Here is a 22223-nt window from a genome sequence, read left to right as displayed (position 1 = left end):
TTCTACATTTTTTTATTATTTAATATTACATAAAAATATAAAACGACGGGAATTATTTAACCTTTTGTCATGTGATGTGATGAATACTGACTTAATAACTTCTAGTGTAATCTATATTTTGATATATATTTAATAAAAAGTTATAAAATAATATAATATTGCATGAAAGTAACTAACAATCAAACTACTTATTATCTAATACTTATATTTATACTTTAAATAACTTATATTTGCATATTACGAAATGTATGAAAAGTCTGGATGAAATAATAGTTTGACGCATTTGAAACAAAAAAAAATGTTTAGAAAGATACCAATATATAACTTAAATTAATGTTTATTGTTCTTTTATTTGAGCATATACAGCGTAGGAATTTAGATCAAGACATCAAAAACTATTCTCTATTTCCTCAATCTCTATTTATAAAAGCTTGTTTAATTGTAGATCTATTTTAATAAGTTCTGTAAAATGTTCTATTTAAATATTTTGAATACATATTACCAAAATTAAATGTTTGAGGATATTCGTTTGTAAGAAATAATGTGCATTCTTAATACGTTATCATTCGTGTGAAGAAGTGTTTTGGTCATAGAGCTTATAATAAATATTATAATAATTGTATATTGTATTATAAGGTTAATAAAAAATGTGTATTGGTATGGGCGATACCAAATCAAGTAGTTGCTTTACAATTTTCTATGTTTTTGTTATTAAATGCATTTGGGTACGATAATTATCCTCATTATATATATATATATATATATATTCAATTATTAATACTAGGTATTATAAAGATTTTTGCAGTATATAATTACGTTATCAACTAATTAAGATTTGTGTATAAACGTTTTTCTATAAATAAAAAAATAAATCATCTGACAATGAGAATTTTTTGTTCAAATTGATTAACCAGCCTTTTAAAATCTGCCATATTCTTTTAATGTTATGGTAGTCAAACTTTTTATATCGATATTAGTATCTTGGATTTCATATACACCTATCAGTGGGCATAATTATTTAAATCTAAAACGAAATCAATTTTATTTTTTAAATAAATATATAAACGTTTGTTGATTTATTATTTGAAATTTATATTAACACTTTCCACTCGCGAATTCCGGGATTTATATGAATTTTGCCGCCGGAACGGCGGCATCCGAGTCGGAAGAGTTAATATGTGCCTTGTTAAAAATGTTAACTACCGAATCTTGTAAATAACGGAGATATCCTAATTTGTATATTGATTATCTAAAGAAGGATTTACAAAGAATTTTAATGTTTGTCGCCAAATGGCCTGGTCTACAAAGATATAACTTATAAAAATAATGATAATAATGTAATGTTATATTAAATGAACTAAACTACTATACAAAATACAAATGAGAAAAATAATAGGAGGACTTTTCTACAATTCTTTTGCGAAATGAACGAATGCTAAGACCGTGTCCAGCAAATAGCAGGCCCCACTGAGCACGCACAAGGAACCTAAGGCGAGACCAACTTCTCTTTCTGAAGTAACTTGCTGCAAATGGTGCTCATTCATGTATCCGTTCCAATAGTGCAGACCAGTACCTCCTACTGCCAACCACATGAAAGTTCCCACTACGTTCATTATGATATCTGATAGTTCCCTGGAAATATTACGCCTGTCAATTATTTGATTATAGGTTGATTTAAATTCATATTATTAATTAATTAATTAATTAAGGTCATATATTGTGTTTATTGATATGTGCCGTTGATTTTAGTTCCACTTGTTTTGACTTTAACTTCATATCATAAAATACTTTGAAAGTAATTCATATGCTTATCAGATAGTGAGATAGATGCGCCTTATATTCACTGAGTTTAAGGATTTATTTATTATTATTACCTTCCCGTAGGGTAGTTATAGTAATGGGCCGAAAATCGAAAATTAAAATTTTTGCATATCTTCACGTCTTGAAGATTTCTGAATATTTTGGCATACCTCTGAAAAAATGAATGTGTCGTTTTTCGTGCGTACGGATTAACAGACTTGAATGATTCATAAAAACTTTCTGCTTGTTTTGATAAAATAATTGCTTTTGGAAAAAAAATTGATTTCAATTTTTTTCCAAAAAATTGTTTTTGTACATCGAAAATAATTCAAATTTTAATTTTAATTCTGGCTGAAGTTTTAAAGCTCACTTATATTCTTTAAATAAATAATTTTAACTTTGCAATTCAGTTTATATAATTCTTATAAATATTAGACAATGTTATAGTATTTATAATAATCTATTTCAAATATTTAATATTCCTCGAACATTTCGTTACGGTACACAAAGTTTCAGCAATTTGCCTTGAGGCACGATGCCATACACCACTAGTTTACCAATGATTCTGAGCGAAACTGCGTAATGAGTTTTTGTTAAAATATTTTTGCCGTTTAAAAAAGGCTGATAAAAGCATGTTGTTCTGCCAATTAGTATGATTGTATGATTTATGTCCGTCTATTTCCAAAATTTCATTTTGGATGGTATCAGTATTTTTTCATTTTTTTTAATAATTATTAGCAACTGAACTATTATAACAGTTAATTAACTATTATAATAGTTGAACAAAAAACATAACTTAATTGGTGCTACGTATAGATAAAGGAAGAGCAAGTAAATCATACAGGGTGTCCCAGAACTTAAGTACAATCCGAAATGGGAAATATATTATCCCATGCAGTTCGAAAATTATGAGCTTTTAATTACAACTTAAAGCTTTTGTCAAATTATGATCATTTTTTGGTTATGTGGTTAATTTTTATACATTCAAACTTTGGAAACGTATCGTAATTAACATTTCTAAGACCATAGTCTAAAATAAATGACCAAATTGCCACAAGTTTTCTATAATTAAGACTATTTGTTAAATTCGCGACCGTTTAATATACCCGTGAGGCCTATAAAGAAGGGGATGGAGGGTTTGACAACAAATCACGAGATATCACATGGGGTCTAGTAAAATATCAGTGTATTTATTTTTTACCTCAATTTATAAAGAAAACATAAATTTTAAAAAATCAAATTTTACACGACTTTTTGTAGGTAATAAAAATACGCGTGATGATTAATGACTAATGATACCGTGATTAATGGGCGCTACCTATAGTGTCTTGACTAGTTCCATTAAAATTTGCGCATTTGATCAACATTGCAAAATACTTGTTGGTTTTATAATAAAAAGGGAGAGCAAGTAAATCATACCGGGTGTCCCAGAACTAGTACAATCCGAAATGGGGTGATAGTATCGATTGTAACAATCATGAAAAAAAATAGAAAAAAAGATATTATTCCATGCAGTTTGAAAATTATGAGCTTTTAAGTACAACTTAGAGCTTCTGTCAAATTATGATCATTTTCTGGTTATTGTGGTTAATTTTTATACATTCAAACTTTGGAACCGTATCGTAAATAACATTTGTAAGACCATTATTCACGGTGAGGCCTAGAAGGGGATGGAGGGTTGACAACAAATCACGAGATATCACATGGGGTCTAGTAAAATATCAAGTGTATTTATTTTTTACCTCAATTTATAAAGAAAAACATAATTTAAAAAAATCAAATTTTACGACTTTTTGTAGGTAATAAAAATACGCGTGATGATTAATGATTAATGATCCCGTGATTAATGGGCGCTACCTATAGTGTCTTGACTAGTCCCATTAAAAATTTGCGCATTTGATCAACATTGCAAAATACTTGTTGGGTTCATAATAAGAAGAAAACGAGTAAAAATAAGCCCATATTTTCTAGCGATTTTCACTCGCAATGAGTTCATGAGTTTTTATTTGCACAAACTCGATGAGCGAGCGGGTTCTGGACACTGAGCATATGCACATAATAGAAGTCAACTAAATATTTATATATTATTACCTTTTGTGTTTAGTGGTACCAAAACAGAATGTCATCAATTGCACAGATGTATAAATGAAATATCCTACGAACACGCCGCTCGCCACTATTTCCACATCTGGATTTTTTTCTTCGTTTAGATTCCATGTCCCACCAATTCCCAGAAATTGACCAGAATAACCAGTACGGTATATAATCAGGATTATCAAGTTTAGAACCTTTAAGAAATAGATTATGAAGTTATCTAGAAAATACTTTTATATATTATAAATTTAACAGCAAACAAAAATTATGTAGTTTTCATGAGCTATTTAGCAGGTTATAAGAAACACATAATACACGCAGAAGAGACTACTTAGACATAAACATCTTTATTACACATTAATATTAACAAATATTACATTGCTTAGAATCAGTTAGAATCAAATTCTCTCCAATTAGATATTTAAAAATAAAGAGATTTAAATTTAAAATAAATATGTTGGCTAATTTCTTTTGAGGCGTCTCAACAGAAAAATTAGACAAGACAGTTCATAATTAATTAGGATGATCTTCAATATTTAAGAGGTTTTTATGGCGTATATATTTGATAATTATTTTTAAGAATGTGATATGGTAATCATTAAATATATAGTTGGGAAAATATCAGGGAGCTTCATTAATGGGTTTGGGAGTTTTAGATTGTAGAATTTGCATTAATTCAATATTCGACATTACCATCCCCTGGTACCTTTCATTTGATTAAAACAACGCTTATTCACATTCGCATAAATTGGGAAAATTTCGTAATTTTATTCTGCATCTCTGCAGAATTAGTTGTCAGAAGACCATAAAGATATTTTCTTCATTTTGTATTTCAACTTATTAATAATATCAATAGAATTAAATTGCAAAGTAAAATATATTTAAAAAATATGTTTAGAAATAAAATATGAAATCAATTGAAACAAAACGAAACATTCAGAAGAAATTTTGAAGATTCTAAATTCATCAGCAAAACATAAATTATATTTGGGAAATAATTTTTGTGAAGCATTTGTAAACACCTAGTATATTTAATTATATTAATTTTATTTTAAATGTATTAAAATTTTAACATTTTTTAGTGAGAATAAAAAGCTACCTGCTAAATAATGCCATGATAAACGATCATTATTATTTTCGTTTTATTAGAATTTTTATCTATTTGTAATTCTAGAACATTGATAAGATAAACTGTTTCAAGTATTTCAACATGGGTGCGTCGATTTTTATTATGACTAACGCATTTAAACAAGACCAAATTCATAAGAATGCGAAATACGATAAGTCACATTCTAAATAATTGATCTTTTTATTTTTAGTTTATTGTTTGTCGGTATTGTTTATATTGCATTATATGCAATTATACGTCTGATAAAAGAAATTATAACAAAAATATAATTACGTCTGATAAAAGAAATTATAACAAAAATTAATTATCAAGTAACAGAAGATACAGTTTGAGAATGCATAAAATAAATTATAAAATAGAAATTAAATTATCGACAAATAAATTTTAGCTGGCACATGTTATATGGTGAATGATTTAGAACATTCAATCAGTATGTTAGCAGTCTTTAATTTGTTGCTTTATTGCATTTTGAAATCTTTAGATTCAACACGTAAGCGCTTTATTGTTACATACTCACCAATTTAAGAATTTTAGAGCAATACTAGCCACTGTTTGTATTGACACCATTTTGAAAAATATGAAATATTAGCACAAATCTAAATTTAATTCACTAACCACCACTATTTTTTTTAATTTAACCTGTTCCTAATCAATGCCTCAATTCAGTGATGAAACCACATGAAATGAGCACTTGTTACCTGTGCGTAATTTATCTACGTTTCACTTGATAACAATTTCATGATAACACAATATTACTATCTGTTGGCCGTAAATATTGTGCAAGTGTACAATTGAATTGACAAATCATTTGAGGAATACAGCTTTTAGGAATGCACTATACAAACTTTAATAGGGTCATTAGCGAGATTTTTTAATTGCAAGAATTCATATATGATTCTTACTATTTCTGTTAAAAATAATAAGATTGATGAAATTTGAAATGATAATTATGAAACATATTACTTATGATGCATTACTTACCAAGGAATCGAAATCTGGACGAAATAGATCCAAAATCTAACATAATGTTATCAGGGTTAGTCTCCATAACCTTATTAATTATTTTTATATTTCGCAATAAAATTAGATGAAAACTGCTTTTTCTTCAAATAGAATTATTTTGTTGGGTACAGGGCAATTGGTTTCCAATATGTATTCATTATACGTTGTTGTTCTGCTGTTGTCTATACTTATTTATTTACATATGTACTTTTAGTTACTTTTTATACTTCAAATTTATTAATCCATAAAAAAATATTACATTCATTATATTATATTAGTCAAAGAATAAAAATTCACAATTATACTTTCAAATTCTTATCAAAGAATATGTTTTTCTCATTGCAATTAATGCTAATAATTAATTTCAAGGGCTTGCGTTGCCGTAAAATTTGTATTTTTGTCTTTTTGGAATTGCTTTTGATAAAGATCGATAATTAATTGTAAAACAAATTATTTTGATGAGACTTGTATGATGATAAGTCTAAAATGTATAGGCCTACGAAAAGTGATTTAAATATACTAAGTCATCACATTTTTGAAAATGGACCATGTCAAAATTTCAAATAATTATCCCCATATTTTTAAAGTCACTATAACTCAATTTTTATTGATTAAACTCAATTTTTATCACATGCGTACTTGCCTTATCGTAAATGCTACGTGTAACAGTTATTAATTTCATATGTTTTGGTGGTGTTGTGTAATATGGTATTAACATAATGCGTTTTTTATATTTTTAGGAACTGGGCCTTGCAATAACTGAGGAGCAGATAAAACAGATGGAATCTCATCTCCAAGATATTGATTATCCAGCAGTATCAGCTGAAGAGCGTTTGACACGCCATGATGTTATGGCTCACGTTCATGTTTTTGCTACTCAATGTCCTCTTGCAGCTCCTGTCATTCATTAATGATCATGCGCGATGCTTTGGATTTGCTTAATCGTCTGGGCTGGAGTGGTTAGAAGTTTAGAGATTTTGCTATACGTCATCGTTCCTTGCCAACCTTGGGTTACACACATCTACAAACCAGCTCAGTTAACAACTGTTGGCAAACGAGCAACGTTGTGGATGTCTGACTGCTGATGGACGAAAGAGCTCTACGAAGAGCAAGGGATGATTTGCGTTTCCGCGGAGCTAAAGGAACTACTGGTACCCAAGCTAGCTTTTTACAATTATTTGCTGGAGATGGTGAAAAAGTGAAACGATTGGATAAACGGGTTGCGGAATTGGCTGGATTTAATCGCTGTTATGCCGTTACTGGACAAACCTATTCTCGTAAAGTAGATTTGGAAATTGTTTCAGCATTAGCTAGCTTAGGTTCTACTGTACACAAGATGTGCTCAGATATTCGTCTTCTTGCCTCCAGAAAAGAGTTAGAAGAACCTTTTGAAATTACGCAGATTGGATCCAGCGCCATGCCCTATAAACGCAATCCAATGCGTTCAGAGCGTTGTTGTGCCTTAGCGAGACACTTGATATCTTTGCATTCAAATGCAGCTAATACTTTAGCTGTGCAGTGGTTAGAAAGAACTTTAGACGATTCCGCAAACAGAAGACTGACCTTAGCGGAGGCCTTTCTTTCTGCAGATGCCATACTTCTTACTTTGCTAAATGTATGCCAAGGTTTGGTTGTCTATCCTCAAGTTATAGCCAGACACGTTTCTCAAGAACTGCCTTTCATGTCTGCTGAAAATGTGATTATGGCAATGGTGAAAGCGGGTGGTGATCGACAGGAATGCCATGAACGGATAAGAGTTTTATCTCAACAGGCTGGTGCGCAGGTGAAACAATACGGAAAAGATAACGATCTTGTGGAGCGCATCAAGAATGATCCCTACTTTGCGCCAGTTCTCGGTAAATTGAATGAAATCCTGGATGCGAGTACGTTTACAGGACGGGCGCCTGACCAAGTACTGGAGTTTTTGGAAGAGGAGGTGAAACCAATACTCGAGTTATACAAAGAGAAACTTGACGAGCAACAGAAACCTATTACTCTCAATATTTAATATCTATATGATCGTTGTTAAATTTCTATTTTTGTGGAACAAGTTGTAAATATATAAATACAGTTACTAATAAATCAAATATTTTATATACTTATTTATTTATTCTATATATTTATTTTCAATCAAGATATATTTATAATATTATTTACGGCTGTTTTGTTATTTTTTTTATAGAGTCAACATTTCATAACTTTTTACTTGCTTGGCAAACTCGTCGTTCGATCATACAATAAAAAATAAAATCTAATCAATGTTCAGTCAACCTTCAATTTTATCCGTGATGTTAAATTTCCAATTTATTTTAACACTTCTGAATAAAATGATATTTTTTATTAAATTATAATCTTTCTTCACGTTACTCACAATCAGTAGTATGCCTTTTGAATTTTCATAAAATAAATTTGCACTCACTTTTTCTACTCGTTTTTTTACAATTTACTACGCAATAACTTTGGTGTCTCATTTTATTTAATTTGTTTAAATTTGACGTGTTTTCTTTTACAATTTCGTTTGCGAACACAATTTCAATCGATTTGACTCTACCATGCCTTCGCTCATAGCGTAGGTCTTCTCTATTTTGTGTTTGTTATTAAAAGTAGAAGAGCTTACATGTAAGTTAAATTATTGCGAATTCTTGGGGCAATTATGATATTTTTTCACTGTGGTCCTCGAAATATTCGCTGTTACATCTCCAATTATTGACCAAATATAATCCTGACCTTAACAAAGCTCTAGATTGCACTTAAAAGCTCATAATTTTCAAACGTGAGATATTTTTCTTTCTAATGTTTTACTGAACAGTTAAGGTCAATTTCTGTTTCTGGGACACCTGGGTGTATGTATATGTATATGTATATGTATATATATATATATATATATATATATGTGTGTGTGTGTGTGTGTGTATAGTGATACCCCGCATTTTACGTACTTAATTCGTTCCGGGAAGTTAAATTAATGAAAATAAAATCATCCGTTCTGTATTTTGAAATATGGTCATACATTTTACATATAATTAAGACATGTGAAAAACTATTACCAATTTGGGAAATAACCTATTATCGGTGGTACTGCTTCCTTTTTTGCCCTTTTAACTTCTGAATATTTAAACAAACTGTCGTTAGTTGTTCTTTTATGCTCTTTTTCAGCACCTGCTGCAAATGAAAGGTAAGCTCATCATTGTACAAGTTTCTGATTTTAGCACCAGTCATGTTTGAAAAGTAAACATTTGCGAATACCATTTGACCAAAAAGTCCTTTATGGATTTTATGAACTCAAAATCTGCTAACTGTTTTTTTTAGGTTTTTGATAATCCACATTCAAAATTTTTGGGGTGAATTTGAATAGCCCAATAACGAGAGGATTTAAATGTGAATTTTTTTGCCAACAAGTATATTTTCATAGCGTGACATAACTTTCCAAAGTCCAGTTTTTTAACTAATTTGAGCAACATATTTTTGACTGCAAATGACAACGGTGAAGACGTTGTGTGAAGCGAAGTTTGTTCTGCGGAACGTTCGCGCCCGAAAAAAAAGTTTGTTATATATATATATATGTATGTATTTATATATTTCCATGCATTAAAATACGTATCAGAATTGAATTAATTTCATTTTATTTGAATTGAAAATTCGAAAAATTATTTTAAAAGTGAACACAATAATTGAATGTATACCAGTCATTACCATATTCGGCTAAAGCAAATATATAATCATTATTTTTAATGGTTAAAGTACAACACAACATATTTTAAACAAATATTTAGCAAACTGTCATTTTATATTATCAATCCAAACAATCGAAGCATTATGAATTAGTATTTATGAAAACCCAAAAACAGTATAAAAAAACTAAATACTCAAAAAAATGGTATTATTTATGTGTTACTTCTTAAATTTTCTTTCTTTTAACGTGCAAATGTAAGATTAACAATTTAAGGCAAAATTTGTTCTTATTTTTACGTTTTTTTTTTTAAATATAGTTATGCCAGTTAACAGTTAGTCTGTGGAAAATAATAGTTAAAATGCGTTTGTATAAGATTATATTTATTCATATTTTGAATTTCGCGCCTTTAATATCCAACTTCATGTTATTTTTAGATTCAAAATGGCTGAAGAACTGCATGTTAACAAGTGTCAAATTATGCACTCGAAAATGTGAATTGCATTGCAGATCAGTACCGCGACATTCAACAACGGGCAAGAGTGCGCTCCATGAGTGGACACTTAAGTGATATAAATATATGTTTAATTTTATTTCGTTCAACTACAGCGAAAATGGTGCGTTTTTGGCTAAGAGTGATAAATAATGCTGAAAGTGGTTAGAGGTTAGAAGTTTTTTCTTCCAATTTGAACGCCATAAAAAAATTAAGATTAAGTAGGTGTTATGAAAACTGAAGGAGTTCTATTGTGGGATAATATATTTGACATGTACTGCTGGGGAAGTACAATTCATGGGGAATTGGGTTTAGGAGGTGTAGAAAATGAACAGGTCTTTATGCTTCAAGATAAACATATTTTATTAATTTCAATTTTTAATAAATCTGTTCTATCAGGTTCTTACACCTCAACAATTGGATTGGAGTGGAGCGAGTTCTGTTATTGTTGCCGCTTGTGGATATACTCATACATTACTTTTAACATCATCTGGACAAATTTACTCTTGTGGAAGTAATGATTTTGGTCAATTGGGACATGACCAGCCAAGAAAAAGGCCACGTAGGTCAATCTTTAGTATGTGTGCTTTTACTTCTATTCTTTTAATTATTATTTTATTCTAGAAAAATTGATTAGTCTGTACTACAGCACACATACATCGTTATATGTTTTTAATCAGTCACACAAGTAACTGAACTATATTAATGTTAGATAACTGTTGCTGATTGCCTAATATCGATTGCAAGGAATTTTTTTGATATATTTTATAGAACAAACACCAATATGTACTTCATTTTTTATAAATAAGTTCATTATTGATAAAACACAGTTGCTTTTTCTCAATGTTAGTTTATTTTCCATAAAAGCTATTAGTGCACTTTTATGATAATGCTGACACTTCTAAAAATGTTAATAGAGTTTAGGAAAAATTTAATTTTATGAAATATTATATATTCATTATTTATTGTGACTATGTACTTTTATTCTGAGTACACATTCAATACGTATAGGAAAACTTCGATAAGATGGTATGAATGTAATAAAATATTTTCAATATGCCTTTACGTAAATTACATCTCTTTATTTTTTTTGTAGAACTGGTTGATGCTCTTGGAAATTCACCGATAAGACAGATATCATGTGGAGTTGCTCATTCCATGGCTGTTAATGAATGGGGGCAACTGTACAGTTGGGGCTCAGATTTTCATGGGCAACTAGGACTAACAAATAGTGAACCTATCCAGAATTCTCCTAAGATTATAAAGAAATTAGCTCCTAAGCACATTATACAGATATGTTGTGGAAAGAATCATTCCCTTGCCTTAGCTAATAGTAAGAAACTGTCCAGTTAATAATCTTTACTATTTTATTGGTATGATGATGGGGGCCTTCCATAGAATTGTTATCGCTCTATTTTTTTAATGAATGGTGTTCAAACATTGGTGGATGACATTTATTGTTTCATTTCCTTCAAAATTATTTTTGTTCCATTTTATGTATACAAAATAAATCATGATATATATTTAAGTATGAAGTGAATGTGCCACAAAGTTCAACAATTTTCAATTAGTTATCAATGTATTTTAATATACATTTAAATAATTTTTCAATGACATTAATGAACAAAGGCATTTGTTATAATAGCCTAGTGCTGTGCTATTCAGTTTTTCTTTCGGCAAAATAAATTGATTTAAAAAATGATTTTACATATTTAATGAAAGATGCGTATATTTTTTAATATGGCTTCAATCATAAATAGTGTTTTAATTACAGATGGAGAATTGTTCAGCTGGGGTGCAAATAATTTTGGCCAACTTGGTTTAGGTAATACATCTGAAAAGGTTTCAACTGCGACTCTCATAAAAAGTTTATATGGAATACCAATATCGTACATTGCTTGTGGTGGTGATCATAGTTTTGCAATTTCACGGTAAGTTTGATTTGGTATAATATTGTATCCACTAACTGTGAAAAAAATTGATATTTACATTGAGGAGGGTATCCTAGAGCCAAGATTTTTGAAAGACTCTGGAATTTTAGCACTGCATATAATCTGAGATTTATTTAATCTAGAATAATGCTGATGTCGTATGAACTATAAACAACTCAAAATAAAAAACTATATAATAGCTATTGCCTGAATATATCTTTTTATACCTTTTGTTTATATTCTTGAATTTTTGGATGACTATAAAGAAGGCTGTAAAAATTTCAAGTAAATTAGTTCAGTAGAAGTTGAGAAATTATGGGTGTCGTATTGTAAAATTTAGTTTTGCTGAGGAAGGAAACAGAGAAGGATTGTCATGGTCAAATAGCTATATCTCCGATAATAATTAAAGTTTTTAAAAATCCTCTTTTACACATTTTCTTGAATAATTAAACTTTAAAAATATGCAACAAAATAAAATTGAAATTTTTTATATCCTAGACCAAAGTATTCTTAATTAATTTTTATTAGAAACCATTTACATTGTTTAATAAGATTTATTTGCAATAAAGCGTTACTTTGGTTTAAACTTTGATTATTAAGCTTCATTTAAGTATCATTTAGTTTTGTTTAACAATATAGATTGTTTAATTTTTTTATAAATTTTAGTAACATTAATTATTACACCATAGATCTGGTGCTGTATTTGGATGGGGCCGAAATGATTATGGTCAGTTAGGATTAAACGATGAACAAAATCGGTCATTTCCTTGCCAATTGCGCACATTAAGAAATATTCGGGTGACCCTTGTAGCCTGTGGTGAAGGATTTAGTGCATTTCTTACCTTAGATGGTGGAGTTTTGACTTGTGGAGATGGCAGCAATGGCCAATTAGGACATGGTAGCACTTCTAATGAGATATTGCCAAGAAAAGTAAGTTCCATATAACATGCTTTGATTGAAAATGAGTTTTGTTCACGTGTTTCAACGTCCATAATGATTAGTTTTATTTATACAATAACTTTACTTACAAACAAAAAGTTGCTAAAATACTAGGAGAACACAATTTGCAATAGTTTTGACTTATATATGAACAGAATGATGTCTCTTGAGAAATCCTTATCACAATCCATCTGATTATAGTTAGGGGCCGCCAATAATAATGTGAGGCTTTAAAAGGGGGAGGGTTTGACAAAAAATCACAAAATATCATGTGGGAGAGAAGGGTCGAGTAAGATATTCTAGTAATATTAGTCTATTTATTTGTACTTGACAAAAAATGTTTTCATAAATTATGATTTTTTTTTTTTTGGGGGGGGGGTTAATTTTCATATTTACCACGCATTAGGAAGTGGAAGGGGGTTGCAAAAATTCTTAAAAATCGATCACATGATTAATGGACGCCTCCTTATTAATTATAGTTTACTTAAATAAAAAATTACAGTAGGCATTAAATGCAATTCAAAAGTTATTAATTACAGGTGATGGAATTGATGGGCAGTACTATTACACAGCTATCTTGTGGCCGTCGTCATACTCTTGCTCTTGTGCCATCAAGAGGCAGGGTTTACGGTTTTGGTTTGGGTGGTGCTGGCCAGTTAGGTACACGTTCAGCTCATAGTGTTAATACCCCGCAGGTAGTTATGGGTCCATGGCTTTCACCAAGTGGAGTATCTCTAGTCCCTAATAATAATGTAAGCCATTTATTATTTTCACAACTAAAAGAATATTTGTATACTTTATATACTTATATATTACATTTGAAATTTTATTTTTATGAGTTTTAATACAACAATTGTACATTGTTGTTACATTTGTTATACATTTTCTATAGAGAACATGGTATAATCCAATCCAAGTCTTTTTTCGTCTTTCGACTTATTGATTACGTTTCAAGTCTTTCAGATTCTTTTTGGATTCTGGATTTTGTGTATAATTGTAAATAATACTACTGAGCTTATACAAAAATTTTAAATTTCTGCGAGGACAGATAGAAAATGAAAAAAGTATTTCTTCTTTGACCTGCTTCTTGAAAAGTTTCAAGTAACATTCAATGAATTAAAGTAAATTTAATAAAAAGTATTATGGATTTTCAAAGATTACTCTTTATCTCTCGATAGCAAAGTCATAAGAATCAAGGTTATAGCTGGTTATACATCTTTTACCCTCTACTTTCAAATATTGTTGTTAAACAATGCTTAACTTTACTGGTTTTTAACACATGGACCTTTTTAACCCCGGACCTTCATATATTACGATCTATTCTTCGATAAATTATGGGAAATTATAGCTGGGAAAATGTTATTTGACAAAATTTCCATTTGATCGATACCAAATTTAGGTTCAGAATTAAAATAACATAAATAAAAAATAATATAACCTAGCAAATGTTTTATAAATACCAATGAGTATATAATTATACAAATCAGACCTTTCAGAGCACCGTGTTTGAGAAAAATATGTCAAAAAGTGCTTTTCAAATTAACATTTCAAAAAAGTTGATATTTTGAGTTTCTAGTAACACTTGCGATCCGTTTAATAACGTTTTTGTGTATAAATAAAACTACAAATAAAACTATTTACTTCAATTTAATCATTATTAAATAATATTCACGTAAGACATCCTATCAAACGTAATTGAACATTATCTGTCAAAAACTTTTGACATTTGCCACCGTTCATTGTTTTATTTAAATTATGCTTCTACAAAAAATTTCAAATTGAAAATGTAAAGATTCTACGCGATTTTGAAATAATATCTCACCTTTCCGACAACCTACTGATTAGCACAAATTTTTCAAGACTAAGAGTGACCAAATCGGCTCAGCCGTTTTCAAGTTTTACTGAATCATTTGATCGAGAGCTCCATTGTTATATATAAGTATATATATATATATATATATATATATATGTATGTATGTATGTATGTGTGTATACAGATGTATAATAAAATATAAATGTATAGATGTACATATGTATGTAGGTAGATGTAGATAGATGTAACTTCATTTTGTTTTAGGAAGACCTAATAGTACATAGAATATTTGCTGGTGGTGATCACTGCTTCGTAACGGTACGAAAACATGGGGATGATGTCACATCAGAGGATTTACGTCGGCCCAATCCTGCTTTTCAAATTATTACTATTGACATTGAACAGATTACAAAAATGCTGAATATATCAAAAAAGGGAAAAGTAGAAGATGTGAGGCAAATATTTTCTTCAGATATAAATGTTTATAATTCAAAATAAATTATGAACATTGTAGGAATTGATCAGCTACATAGAAACTGTTTTTCGAAGTCAGGCATGCTTTAATGGCTCGTTTTTGCTGCCTAATTTTGATCACTTTTGTTGCACATCTAAACATCATGGAGTTGAAATTAATAGTGCACACAAGGCATTTAATAGTATAGCCTTACTTCACAATAGCAGATTAAAAGACTTGGTAAGTTTAATAAAAACATTGTTAATGTAATTTGTAATTGCTTGTTCTTTATGATGCACAATTTGATTGAAATAAATAATTTTAAGCCAAGCTGATACTTTTTACAAACTGCTTTGAATTTTAATATTTTACTTTATTAGTATATATAGATACTGTAAATCTTACTGTATACTATATCAGTTGTGATAATTGAAAATCAATTTTATTTATAGTAAATTATTACCCCTCCATACCATTCTCAACAATATCTTTTATACACAAAATTAAAATAAATATAAATTTTTCAGATTTTTGAATGTATTACTACAGATGTGATACCTTCCTTGTTACCATCTCCGCCTGATGTTGAAACATTGAGAGTTTATTTGGTACTTCCTCTGTATCACGAGTTTCTCAATGCAAAGCATTTCAAAGCATTACATGTGCCTTTTGGAAAAGCAGTTTTAGGTTTAACAAAGAATCCATCTAAAATAGTCATGAATTGGTGGGCTGAGCAGGGAAATCAATTTATTGAAAAGCTAATTACTGTTTATAAGGATGTAGTTCTATTTATATTAGATAGAGATAAGAGAAGAAATCCGTCCACTTTAAAAAAGGTAAGTATCAACGTAATTAATAATTCTTAAGAACATATAATATTAATTCACAGAACATGTTTTTTAGAATGGTTTCAGTTTTGTTTTTAACCAAAACTACAGTAGTACAATTGTTTATTCATAAGAGTGACTTCAATTTGTAACTATTATTAATCTGGCACTTTTTTTGCTTGATAGATTAGGCATCTATCTATCGAATTAACTTTAACAAACCAAATTTTCAAATTAACTGAAGCCGTATTGCATTTGTAGCAAGTGTAATTTTAATGACACGAATTTATGAGAAGCAGTCAGCATTCATTGTTGTACAAGTATTGACTATATTGACAATTATATGTTATATAAGATATAATAAGCAGTTTGAAATCTTGTAATTATATTTTGTTCCACCCACTTTTTGTTACGTTATTTTTAAATTTATCTTAAATGGAGGTGTAGTAAGACATCACTTTTTACCTGACTGATTTATTTTTTATCTGAATTTTAAAAAAATCCAAGATTAAAAAAATGTATTTAAAAAGTAAAGTGTAAATGTAATTTGATAAAAGAACAGTTTTTTGCTATGTATTGTAAAAGAATCTGGAACATTGCAAATAAGATGTTGTTTTGGCTAAATCTGACCCCATGTTATGTAGAATTATATTTATTATTTAACTAAAAAAATATTCTTTAATTTTTATTGTAATATAAATTTATAAACTTATAAAATTAATTTTATATAATCTTGTATATTATATAACAGATATGTGTTCTTAATAGGTTTTAGCATATGATCCAGAAATTGTTGTGGCTTTGGACATACTAAACCGATTGCATCATATGAATCGTGATAATAAACAGTTATCAATTTCACATGATCTTTTCCATATGCCTGAACTCAGCGAACAGTTTGATATACAAAGTGATTATATCAATTGGATTAGTGAAAATAATGTTAGTATATATGGCTCTACAAGGGTTTTAAATTTATGCTCAATAACAAAAGCCATAAGGGGGGCGCCTGCTTTAGAGGCTCCAAAAAGTCAATTTTTTTTAGAAAATTTTAGGGAAGAAAATAAATATTTAATTGAAACGAAATTTGAATGGTTTTCTTGTTATATATGTCAATATTTTTCTCAGTTTTTTTTAAATAAAATATGTCATACTATGCCGGGTACAAGCATTTTGTTGAGGCGTCTCGAGCGTGCATGTGTTGTGTAGCGAGAAAGATGTAAGGTCACAATTTCCATCCGAAACAAAAAATAAAAAACAAAACAAATTGATATTCTCAATAGTATAATGAGAATAAAAAATGATTAATTCAACCATTTTTTGCAACTTAAGAAAAAATATTTTTTTGGACAAAGAGTGGTTTAATTATAAATTTTATAAAGTTATTTAAGTTCAACTAGAAGAGATTTTATTCAGAAGAGATTTTAATCTTGAATACAATCAATTTTTCTCGTTTCGATAGGACGTTAAATTTTTATCCTATCTTTTCCCCAATAAGGAGAAACCGAAAAAATGAAAAACCGAGAAATCGCGCGTTAAATTTTCGTTCCGCTCGTAACCTGCTTGACGCTTGCACACTATTTCTTCTGTAACTCTGAAACTAATTTGAAGTGTTTTCTGAAATTTTATTGATGTACTCTTTGATAGTTTCGGAAGACATTTTTGCAAAAAAAAAATCGATTAAGCAGGTTCCTCCCTTAATGCATTAATTTTACACATCAATGAAGATGACAAAATTCAAGATATCTTTTAAACTAAACTCTATTTTTTATTTCAGCCTCACAATTTTTATTTCTGCAACTATGCATTCCTATTTGATGCTTCTGCAAAAACTCAACTTTTACAATTAGATCAAGCTTTGCAAATGCACACGGCAATGAATGAAGCAGCCACACAAGGATTATTTATGTTTACGAGTGGCATACCTTTTGCTGTCAGTCAATTCATCACGCTTGTAGTTTCACGTGAAAATATTGTTAATGATACTCTGAGGGAACTGAGTCACTATGGACCACAGGATTTGAAGAAACCATTAAAAATTAAGTTCATTGGAGAAGAAGCTGAAGATGCTGGTGGTGTGAGAAAAGAGTTTTTTATGCTCCTTCTAAGAGAAATATTAGATCCAAAATATGGAATGTTTAGACAATATGACGACAGTCGGGCTATTTGGTTTTCTGAAGATTCGTTTGAGGAGGAAGTAATGTATTTCTTAATAGGTAAGTTTAATTAAGTTGTTATAATACATTTTACTCATACATATGATAAAATTTTAATGCTTTATTGATCTGTTTCTATTAGTGAAATCTCAATTGTAGATACTAACTGGTTTATCATTTAAATGATTAAAAATTTCTTGTTGTTTTCGTTACCATGAACTGAATTTTTTCTCTTAAGTACTACTGATATGTACATATATGTATGATTGATAAATTGCAATAATTAACTGTGAGCAACTTCCAGCTTTGTCACTTAATTATATTATTTATGTTTGTAGGATTGCTGTGTGGCCTAGCAATATATAATTTTATTATAATTAATTTGCCATTTCCTCTTGCCCTATACAAAAAATTACTTGGTGAAACAGTCTCATTACGAGATTTATTTGAAATGACACCAACGGTAGCGTCATCACTCGAAAAGCTTTTACAATATACTGAAGATGATATAGTAGATGTATTTGGTTTGACATTTGAAGTATCCAGAGAAGTTTTCGGTGAAGTGAAAGTTACTGAACTCAAACCAGGAGGATCTGAGTTACCCGTTAATCAGGAAAATAAGTAAGATTTTTTTTTGGGTTTGGTTAACTATTTTTCTTATCATTGATATTGCTCTCAAATACTTTTTATTGGCCTTTGGTTTTTCTCATTTTATTTAATTCGTTTTGTAATTGAAATGCCATTAATTCGTTTCAGCATTGTGGTTTTTGTTGAGTTTTTTTTAATATTAACAATAAAATTTCTGTTTATTAATTTAATTAATATTTTTCCTGTCATTCATGATATTGCAAAACTGAGTTAGACATGCTTTGTTGAACTCCATTGCTCGAACTGTTGCAACTTTTTCAGGGTGCTTTTTATACACAAACTTTTAAAGATATGAAAGCTGCATATAAATTATTGTAAGGCTTTTAGCTGGAGTTACACCCTTTATCAACTCCTTCTGTTTAAACACATTACATATTTATGATGAGTTACAAATATTCATAATTTAAAACTTTAATTTAAGAACGTGGAGCTTTTCTTTGGACCTATGCTAAGAAAACGCATACGTAGCTGTACATTCACTATTAATGTTTAGCCAAAATTTCAAATGTTAAAATAAAACCTTGATATATTCTCATGGGTAAATCGTTGCTTCACAATTAATATTGATATATAATTGAAATGACTAATTATAAAATAACTTTTACTATTATAAAACAGCCAGAATATTTCTATGGTCGTTGATTGTTACAACCTATGAAATTTTTTCTATTTTCATTGAAGTGCTATTCTGTAATTGTAAGTTCGTAAATGGTGTAAAACTTGTAGAATTGTAGGTGAGGTGTGTCTTCACTGCTGATTTTATTTGAATTGACAGAGAACTTTGCATAAATCATTTTAATTACAATCTAAAAGCAGATTATATAGTAATATATTTTTATATACATAAGCATATGCAGATAATTAAATCATATTATTTTGGAATTTCAAATGTAATTCTCCATTAAATAAAGGCTATAGCTGGCACATATGAATTTAAATAAACTCTCATATTTTTCATGAATACTAGACCAAATCATCAACAGACACTGTTAATACATATGCATCTTAGAATATTTATAAACTGACAATGAACTGTTATCACATGTTCACATTTCTCTGCATTAATTGTAATTCTTCACAATATTAAAACAATTCTTTGTATTTGCAGAAAAGAATTTGTTGACCTATATGTTGATTTTATATTAAATAAATCTGTAGAGAAACACTTTGCTGGTTTCCAACGCGGTTTTTTAAAGGTTTGTTTTATAAAATGATTTAAAATCGAAAACTTCAACAATATTTTTTCATGATTCATTATTTAAATTTTGTCCTTCTAATAAGGTATGTGGAGGACGCGTTTTGCGACTTTTCCAAAGTTATGAGTTGATGTCTGTTGTTGTTGGGAATGAGGACTATGACTGGATGGAACTAGAAAATCAAGCTGAATATAAACATGGCTATAGGTATGAATTTCACTTATCTTGATTACAGAACTACAATACATGTATATTGTGTATATGGTGGTATACAAGTTTTATCTGAAATTATAGTTCTGGTGACAAGACTATACGAATGTTCTGGGAAGTTTTTCACGATCTTCCGGTGGCAGAGAAGAAAAACTTTTTATTGTACTTAACTGGAAGTGATAGGATACCTGTTCAAGGAATGAAGGCGATAAAAGTAATTATGCATTTAAAATATTTCTGTTATTATTTCATATATTAATGCAATTCATATTTGTGCTCAGATCATTATCCAGCCTACAAATGATGACCGATTTTTGCCAGTTGCTCATACTTGCTTTAATCTACTTGACTTGCCACGGTATAAGACTAAAGAGCGCCTGCGATATAAACTACTACAAGCAATTCAGCAAACTGAAGGATTTTCATTAGTATAAACTCTTTTATACTTGTAAATATAAGAATATAATACCAATATGAAATAATGTTATATTTTTAGATATGCTGTTACAAATTTTCACATTTATATTTAGATTGTACAGTCATATTACTTTCAGAGCATATTTGATTTATTAAACTATGACTTGTTTATATGTGTTTTATTTTACAAGCGATTTGTTCATTGATAAATTAATTGATTTATAAATTGATGTAAGAGAAATAGATTCCATGGCATCAAAACAAAAAACCCATATGAAGTACATTATGTAGATTTAGCAGTTTCATGTTTGTTTTTGATTAATTTCTTTCTGCATATGAATTGATATTACCATAGTTAAAACATAACACCTAATAGAGTTGTAGTAGTGGTAGTGCTGTTTTTGATTTGTCATTTTTTAAGGCTTTGCAATGGCTGTCATTGTTCTGTTTAGTTTAATATGTTGCATGAAATTTAGAAAAATATATATACAGTGAAGTGAAATATGGCTCGAATTACTGTGCCCTTGGCAGTATTAACGAAATTAGAACTTGGAGATAATGCTGTATTAGATGACAAAGGTAAGAAAAAGAGATTTCAACACTTTGTGTCTTTATCACATCTTGGATGGGGATGATGTAGTACTATTATTGTAAATGGAGGCCCAGATCTTTTCGATTACTTGCATACCATAATGAGATTTTCAAATGCAAAATTGCATTGATTTGATTCTTTGTTTTAACTCTTTTCGAACGAATTAAATTTGGAGATATTCGGAACGAATTAATTTTGGAGTATTCAGAATTGTGCGCAACATGTGTACAAGATGTTTGTCAACTGTAGATATATTTTTATTATAATACACTTATTTAGTGTTGTTTTTGTATAAAAGCTATGTTATATATTTATTGAGTTCTGTATAAATATGCATACAGCATATGATGCCTCGTAGTCGTAGTCATTCAAGCTTAAATTAGGTAAGAATCTCGGAATTCGAGATACTCAGCGGTAAGTCTACACGTATGACACGTACTCAGTGCTGCATTTACAGTAGGGGCAGTCGGGGCTACTGCCCAGGGCGGCAAAATTTGGATAGTGAGGAAAAAATGCTATACAATGTAATTAACTATTTTTTTAATAACATTTTTTATTTCAAGAAATATAATTTTTTTTTGTTAATTTATATAAAACATAATACGATTGCAATGCAAAATTTGGGTTCAAATAACCAATTATTAAAATTTATTATTTTGCTTTGCCTCTCTCTCCGAACGTAAATTATCAAATTGGTTAATAAGTTATTATCAAATTTGGCTAATATAAAGTTTCGTAAACGAGCTGGAAGTTTAAGAAAAATATCTTCTTCAGATCTCGAGCCCTCTTAAGACGACAAATTTGTGCACTTCCAAGCGCCGAAAAAAATTAAACTAGTGACGCATGGCATTG

At 29.3% G+C, this 22223-nt stretch overlaps 2 protein-coding genes and 1 pseudogene across 3 annotated transcripts; 2 read left to right on the top strand and 1 right to left on the bottom strand.

Moving 5' to 3' along the window:
* Nucleotides 1-8086, top strand: part of LOC113376559 — an 80447-nt pseudogene extending 72361 nt beyond the window's left edge.
* Nucleotides 1168-5590, bottom strand: LOC113376561 (protein snakeskin-like). Its single transcript, XM_026616523.1, is given in 3 exon segments — nt 1168-1632; nt 3892-4088; nt 5537-5590. Coding segments are annotated over 3 exon segments (477 nt in total). The 3' UTR covers nt 1168-1406.
* A 2114-nt stretch (nt 8087-10200) lies between the features above and the next one.
* Nucleotides 10201-20912, top strand: LOC113377417 (probable E3 ubiquitin-protein ligase HERC4). Of its 2 annotated transcripts, none has more exons than XM_026617735.1 (16): nt 10201-10523; nt 10588-10750; nt 11285-11521; nt 11963-12119; nt 12809-13049; nt 13598-13810; nt 15136-15321; nt 15386-15565; nt 15853-16161; nt 16921-17094; nt 17930-18368; nt 18647-18929; nt 20065-20152; nt 20238-20359; nt 20447-20576; nt 20644-20912. In XM_026617735.1, the coding sequence occupies exons 1-16, from the start codon at nt 10419-10421 to the stop codon at nt 20794-20796; spliced, it is 3180 nt and encodes a 1059-aa protein (XP_026473520.1). In that variant the 5' UTR covers nt 10201-10418; the 3' UTR covers nt 20797-20912. The 2 variants fall into 2 exon arrangements, with proteins under 2 accessions (XP_026473520.1, XP_026473519.1); XM_026617734.1 differs by having other exon boundaries at nt 10588-10765; nt 20644-20796.
* Nucleotides 20913-22223: the final 1311 nt, after the last annotated feature.

The sequence above is a fragment of the Ctenocephalides felis genome, unplaced genomic scaffold (genome assembly GCF_003426905.1).
Source record: "Ctenocephalides felis isolate EL2017-DRISC unplaced genomic scaffold, ASM342690v1 CF-g0.4_SCAFFOLD_01886, whole genome shotgun sequence".
NCBI classification, from domain to species: Eukaryota; Metazoa; Arthropoda; class Insecta; order Siphonaptera; family Pulicidae; genus Ctenocephalides; species Ctenocephalides felis.
This window is presented reverse-complemented; position numbering and strand designations above follow the sequence as displayed.